The sequence below is a fragment of the Phragmites australis genome, chromosome 15 (assembly GCF_958298935.1).
Source record: "Phragmites australis chromosome 15, lpPhrAust1.1, whole genome shotgun sequence".
Classification (NCBI taxonomy): domain Eukaryota; kingdom Viridiplantae; phylum Streptophyta; class Magnoliopsida; order Poales; family Poaceae; genus Phragmites; species Phragmites australis.
Window position 1 is genome coordinate 25,190,472 of NC_084935.1, and position 6,932 is coordinate 25,197,403.

Here is a 6,932-nt window from a genome sequence, read left to right on the forward strand (position 1 = left end):
ATGTCTGGAGGCAAAATCGATATTACCCACCGGATGGTCCAGTGGTGTAAAGTGTGAGCGCAGGAGCAATTTCTGCGGTAAAGAATTTTTGGAGCCAAGTTTGAAGATGTACAACAGTTGTTCTGATGCTTTGTGTTGTGGACACCGGACAAGCCACTGGAGCATTTCTTGTAGAAGGTTTGCGAAATAGAGATCTAGTAGAGTTGGAAGCACTGGATGTTTCGGTGTTGAAGGCAAAAAGAACACTGGAATAATTTTTCTAGAGAGACTGCAAAATGTAGTTTGATATCTTTGCATGCACCAGATAGTCCGGTGATGGAAAAATGATCACCGAAGTATCACACTAGACTATTTTTGCAGAGAGCAAAATCTTTAGTGCGCAGAAGGGGTTACATTCACCGGATAGTCCGGTGTTCAGAGGATGAACACACCGAAACATCTACTGTTCACGATTTCTGTAGGATGTTTTTTCATTTGAGGATTTTTTTTTTATTTTAAGCTAACCTGGAGATGGTTTGGAGTGGGAGAAACATGTTTGCTTCATGGTGTGCAGGTGATGGATACATCTTGGCGATCGACGACGAGATGATCAGGGCTAAGTGGGAGGCTTGATGCTGAACGATCAAGGAGGCCGGACGAAGTCAAAAATGATCCTAGCAGTACACGTGGAGGTCAAGCAAAGCATGGAGGGAGAAGGATGAAGACGACATGTTGGCGAAGTGAAGCGAAGGGGATACTGGTGCAAGTGACAAAGTGGCCTGAGAGGTCGGGAGTGGAAGAGATTTGCTGGCAGTCAAGATCACAAGACAAAGTACACGTATCAACATCGGAATGCTTGCTTGAGGCAAAGCAAGTGGCGTCTAGTCATGCTTTGAGAAGCGTCCTAGGGTTTCGCGGTTTGGTCATAAAACCGTGAGAGGACTAGAGGGTCATGTGGCATCATCGCGAAGCTTGCGTTGAGGCGAAACTAAGTTGTGAAAGAGCCATAGCTGTTTGATGAACGGAGTGAAAAATAAACCAAAATACCCCGATAGTAGGTAGGAGTGCATTGCCGGTGAGGGGTATTTTGGTAAAAAGAAAATTTAAAGGCTAAGGCAACTCCCTAAGCTTATAAATAGAGATGTAGGGCTGTAGAGAGAGGTTGAACCAACCATTTAAGAGCCTAGTGATAGGTTTTGGAGGAGAAGAGATGACTGACTTAGTCTTTGTAATAGGCTAGAGCTTTTATGAGAGAAACAATTTTGTAATCTGTTAAAAATAGGACTGACCTCTGTGCTTAATGAAGATTATTTTCTTGCATATGCTCGTGCTCATCTACTTCTTTTGGTTCTATTGCTTTCCTTGCTAATTTTCATATTTTTGTGTTGTCTTTCGTTTTTACCTTTGAGCTGTAATCCTTTCACATTGGGATGTTGTTCTTCTTGTTGGTAGACGTATAAAATTCACACACTCATGTATATGAGAGGGTCTTGAGTTCCCTTGCCTCTAGATCATCAACCTGGAGAGTTTTTGCCCGATGATCATCTTCTTGTGTTTCTTTGCAAGTTGCAAGCTTTTAAGTGCTAAGACATATGGATTAGTCTTGAAGGGAACTTAGGGTTCATATTCTATTTGTAGAGTAATGTTGCCTCGATACTTTCCTTTTGAACTTTCTCTTTGTTTTGCTTCCGCCTGCGCTTTAAGGTGCTTGGGTGAAAATAGGAGAAGACCATCAATTTCGAAAGAAATTTATTGAGACGCCTATTTACCCCCTCTAGTCATCATTCTCGATCCTATAACCTTATCATAAGTGATAGGTTATGGTCCGGTCCCGATCTAAGATTCCATAAGTGACGGGTTGTAGCAGTGCCCGTCTCTAAAGGTTCTTGAGTGACGGGTTCTGATGACTCGCCACTTATATAATGTCTTTTCTGTCTGTTTTTCACGTAGTTGTGGTTCCTGGTTAGAATAACGGTTCAAAAATTAGATTAAAAAAATTAAAATTAATTGGAAACAATGTAAGGAGATGACTAGGGGACAAAAAAAACAATAAAGCCAAATCTCTACTTTAGAAAGCACGAGTTGGTTTTCACATCACCTTTTTTCTTACTCTCCTCCCATATAATAAAAACTACTAAAATTTAAATAATTTATCCACTTTTGTCATCTACTCTCGTACTCCAACCTCCCTACCTCGTTACCGACTACAAATATATGACTTATTTTACTAATAAATAGGAAAATTGGAAGAAAAATTAACAGATAATCTTCTCATTTTTCGGATCTCATCTAAAATCAAATTATGATATTGCTCTCGATATATTTATTCAACGATGCTCCTATAATATATCGATATTTCTATACTTTAAATATGTATTTAATATTTTTATATTTAATATTATATTTTTATTATAATATACGGACACATAGCTAGCCCATTACTAACTAATGAGCTGATGAGCCCCCATCTTCACAAGTCGCAGGGATACGAGAGCAACGGAGGCCAGCTCGAAAGCCACTGGGCCCACACCCTGACAGCTTCGATCGTTTCATCTCCATATCCCCCATCTACGCAGAACCCACCATCCCGCACTCCACAGTCCACAGCAAAGGCGGCAGCTTGCTTCCAATGCCGGGGCCAAGAACCATGAAGCATCCGGCGCCGGCCTCGCCGGGGATGGTGGAGCGGTTTGCCGGCCTCTGGTCGGCGCTCGCCGGCGTGATGCTCGTGTGGAGCATGCTCCGGCCGTACATACCGCACCAGCTGTTCGACCACTTCGCCGGCCGCTTCCTGCGGCGCCACGCGCGCCGGCTCGTGGGGCTCATGGACCCCTACCTCACCGTCACCGTCTCCGAGTACGACGGCGAGCGCATGAAGCGGGGGGACGTCTACGAGCAGGCCAAGGCGTACCTCAGCCACCGGTGCGCGCGCCGGGCGCGGGCGCTCCGGGCCGAGCGCGCGCGCGACAGCGACCGGTTCGTGCTCAGCATGGCAGACAACGAAGAGGTCGCCGACGAGTTCTGCGGCGCCACGGTCTGGTGGTACTCAGTGCCCGCCTCCCGCCGCGGCGGGTACTACCATGGGCCGCCGTGGTACGGCGGCGGCGGCGAGGTCGTCCCGGAGGACGCCGGGCGCACGTACCGACTCATCTTCCACGAGCGCCACCGCGAGCTCGTCGTCGACTCCTACCTCCCCCACGTCTGCCGCGAGGGACGCGCCATCATGGTCGCCAACCGCCGCCGGAAGCTCTTCACCAACGGCGGCGAACGGTGCGACGTCTTTGGTGTAAACCGTAAAATGTTCGTGCTTTCCCGCGCTCGATTAACGATTGCGCGGTCGTGTTCTTGGCTGCAGGTATGGGAAGTCGATGTGGAAGCACGTCGTGTTCGAGCACCCGTCTACGTTCGAGACGCTCGCCATGGACCCGGTCAAGAAGCTGGAGATCATGGATGACCTCGACTCGTTCCGGAAGGGGAAGGAGTACTACGCGCGCATCGGCAAGGCGTGGAAGCGCGGCTACCTCCTCTACGGCCCGCCGGGCACCGGCAAGTCCACCATGATCGCCGCCATGGCCAACTACCTAGACTACGACATCTACGACGTCGAGCTCACGTCCGTGGTCACCAACACCGACCTTCGGCGGATGTTCATCGAGACCAGGGGCAAGTCCATCATCGTCATCGAGGACATCGACTGCTCCCTCGACCTCACCGGCAAGCGCAGTAAGAAGCCGCCGGGCACCACCGACCCCGCCGACATCATCGAAACCAAGGCGCCCAACAAGATCAAAGAGCAACCGGCCGATCCGAACGCGAGCAAGGTGACGCTCTCCGGCCTGCTCAACTTCATCGACGGGCTCTGGTCGGCGTGCGGCGGCGAGCGCATCATCGTGTTCACGACGAACCACATCGAGAGGCTGGACCCCGCACTGATCCGGCGCGGCCGCATGGACAAGCACATCGAGATGTCCTACTGCTGCTTCGAGGCCTTCAAGTTCCTGGCCAAGAACTACCTCGCCATCGACTCCCACCCTCTGTTCGACGACATCAAGGCGCTGTTACAGGCGACCAACATCACCCCGGCCGACGTCGCCGAGCTCCTGATGCCCAAGCGCGCCGCCGACGATGCGGACTCCTGCCTCGCCGGCCTGGTGAAGGCGCTGGAGAAGGCCAAGGAGAAGACGACGGCCAAGAACGCCAGTCACAACATCAAAGAAGATGACGAGATAGTGGAGGATGAGTAGAGCCGAGCTAGCTAATCAAGTTAAGGCCTTTAACAATCTTGTTTAGCTGCATCGTTTGTTAGTAGCTGCTATCCACGTTGGAGTTACATTTCTACCATAGTGGTTTAGCAACTTTAGTTTCATCTCGCAACATTAATCTTTTTCGATTGCATCTTTCGTCGGTAGTTGTTGCCATCCGTGTAGGAATGGCACTCAGGCTCTTGATTATCATGACATGAGAATTGGAGTTGAATTGGGCTCTTGATCTTGTAACACCTATTTGAAACGTAGCAACTTCACAAGAAACGATTCAATTCTCCCGCGATTAGGGGAAATTCCTGCGATCTGGATAGAGTTTTAGGCACCTCTGCATCTGCCAGCAAGGGATCACGGCCTCTGCTACAGCCTACACTCTGCTTCTGTTCTGCTGCTCAGACGGCAACTCAGAGTTTGTTGCGAAGTACCATGTGGAAACATGCATGGCCAGTAGTCCAGTACTGTCGCCCTGTGAAGAGCAGCACGGCTTTGTTTTTTGGGTTCAATTGGAGTGTCGTCTTGTGCTTGTGACAGGGAAAAGGTTCAGGGCAACGTGGCCACGACCAGTGCCCCAAAGCTGCTGCTGCTGCTGCTTTCCGGCTTTCATGTGAGGATGATGTAATGACGTGTTATAGTAGGTCCAGTTCAGACCATGGGAATTTTCTAGAATCATAGACAAATTTTGTAACTTGTGTAAATACTTTCAAACATAGTCCGGGATTGCTGTGCAACAACTGATTACTAAGTATAATTATTTTCACGCAAATCAGTCTTTGGAAAATCTCGTGCACAAACTTCGGTGGAAGGAGCTGGGAAGTTGAGGGATTGTCGAATAGTTTGATACCATGGGGTGAATATGTGTATCGAGGCTCGGAGGTGATTTGACCAGGAGCGAAGGTAGCAGCCAAACTAGGGGTGTACTGTCTCTTACTGTTCATACTAGCTATTATTAGCAACATCTTTAGATCGGAGGCTTGTGCACCCACACTCCATAACGTGACTCTACAACTGGATTTGACTACAAAGTCAATCTACTATAGATATGGAAGGAATGATACTGAATCAAATCCAAACTGGTATATTCTTTCTCTAATAATCTTGCCATAGGTATGCTGTAGTAGTATTGAGTGAGGAGGTAAAGTAAAGCTTTGAGGGGAGACCGGAGAGGAACGCGAGGGCCACAAGACGACAAGATCCTGATAGAGAGGGGAGTTTGGGAGAATTGCCATATGATTGTCATTGATAGATCGGTGTACATATATACACACGGTACATGCTGTGTATAGGTTGTTATCTCAATAGAATACAACAAACCAAAAGCAAATCTATCTTGACAACTACGTTAGCTATCTTGATGACTATGTTAGCTATCCACATGCGTGTATTGCCTGGTGGTAATAGTGACATGCACGACATGCATGGGCTTGTGTCAACCGGGAGAGTCGCAGACGTTGAGACTGGAGCGGAAATCGGAGAAAACCACCGTAGACAACCCCTTGGTGAAGATATCTGCATACTCCAAAGTTGTAGGGATGTGAAGGACCCGGACATCTCCGAGAGCAACACATTCATGAATGAAATGTAGATCAATTTTGACGTGTTTTGTGAGCTGGTGCTAAACCAGATTGGCGGAGAGGTAGACCGCAGAAATGTTGTCGCAGTAGATGACATTGGCCTTCTGAAGAGGTCAATGAAGCTCGACGAGGAGTTGCCGAAGCCAAGGGGCCTTGGTGATAGCATTGGCCATGGCTTGGTACTCCGCCTCGGCACTAGAACGGGAGACCGTCTGCTATCGTTTGGAGGACTATGAGATCAAGTTGTCACCCTAGCAGACACAGTAGCCGGACGTAGACCTCCTTATATCCAGACACCCTGCCCAGTCAGCATCGAAATAGGCAATGAGATCATGGGTCTTGGAACGCACGAGCTAAAGGCCATGATGCAACGTGCCTGTGACATACCACAATATCCTTTTGAGAAGGAGAAAGTGCCACTTGCGAGGATCATGCATATGTAAACACACCTCCTGGACAGCATGTGTAATATCCGAATGTGAGAAAGTCAAGTATTGCAACCACCGGCCAAGCTCCTGTAGAGGGTAGGATTGGAGACAGGTGGACCAGCAGTAGTTGACAACTTGGAGCGAACCTCAACCGGAGTGGCACAAGGATTGCAGTTGCTCATGGAAGCACAATCCAATATCTTAGCTACATACTTTTTTTGGGAGAGAAACATGCTAGTAGCAGTCCAGCGAACAGTGATGCCAAGAAAATAATGCAAAGAGCCAAGATCTGTCATAGAGAACTTGTGATGGAGAGCAACAATAATCTGGTGCAGAAAGGAAGTGTCTGAGGCAGTAAGCACAATATCATCAACATATAGCAAGAGGTATGCCATAAGCTAACCGTGATGGTAGGTGAACCATGAAGGATCAAACTTTGACCCGGTGAAGCTGATGGATAGCAAAAAAGTCTGAAACCGAGTGTACCATGCTCGATGGGCCTGCTTTAATCTGTAGAGTGACTTGTTCAACTGACATACATGATCTGGCTTATTAGTGTCAATGAATCCTAATGGCTGATGACAATGTACTGTCTCTATGAGAGTGCCATTGAGGAAAGCGTTTTTGACGTCCAGTTGGTGAATGGGCCAGTCAGAGCTTAGAGCGAGAGAAAGAATAGTCTGAATGGTGGT

The 6,932-nt window shown here is 48.2% G+C and overlaps 1 protein-coding gene across 1 annotated transcript; it reads left to right on the forward strand.

The window, feature by feature from the left end:
- Positions 1-2,579: 2,579 nt before the first annotated feature.
- On the forward strand, positions 2,580-4,506 carry LOC133892022 (AAA-ATPase At3g28580-like). Its single transcript, XM_062332763.1, has 2 exons — positions 2,580-3,249; positions 3,335-4,506. Exons 1-2 carry the CDS (start codon positions 2,609-2,611, stop codon positions 4,221-4,223), a joined length of 1,530 nt encoding a protein of 509 aa, XP_062188747.1. The 5' UTR covers positions 2,580-2,608; the 3' UTR covers positions 4,224-4,506.
- Positions 4,507-6,932: the final 2,426 nt, after the last annotated feature.

Coding starts and splice junctions, on each gene's coding strand:
- LOC133892022 (XM_062332763.1), top strand. CDS start 2,609: ATGCCGGGGCCAAGAACCATGAAGCATCCGGCGCCGGCCTCGCCGGGG. Junction 3,250..3,334: donor TTCACCAACGGCGGCGAACG/GTGCGACGTCTT, acceptor TCTTGGCTGCAG/GTATGGGAAGTCGATGTGGA.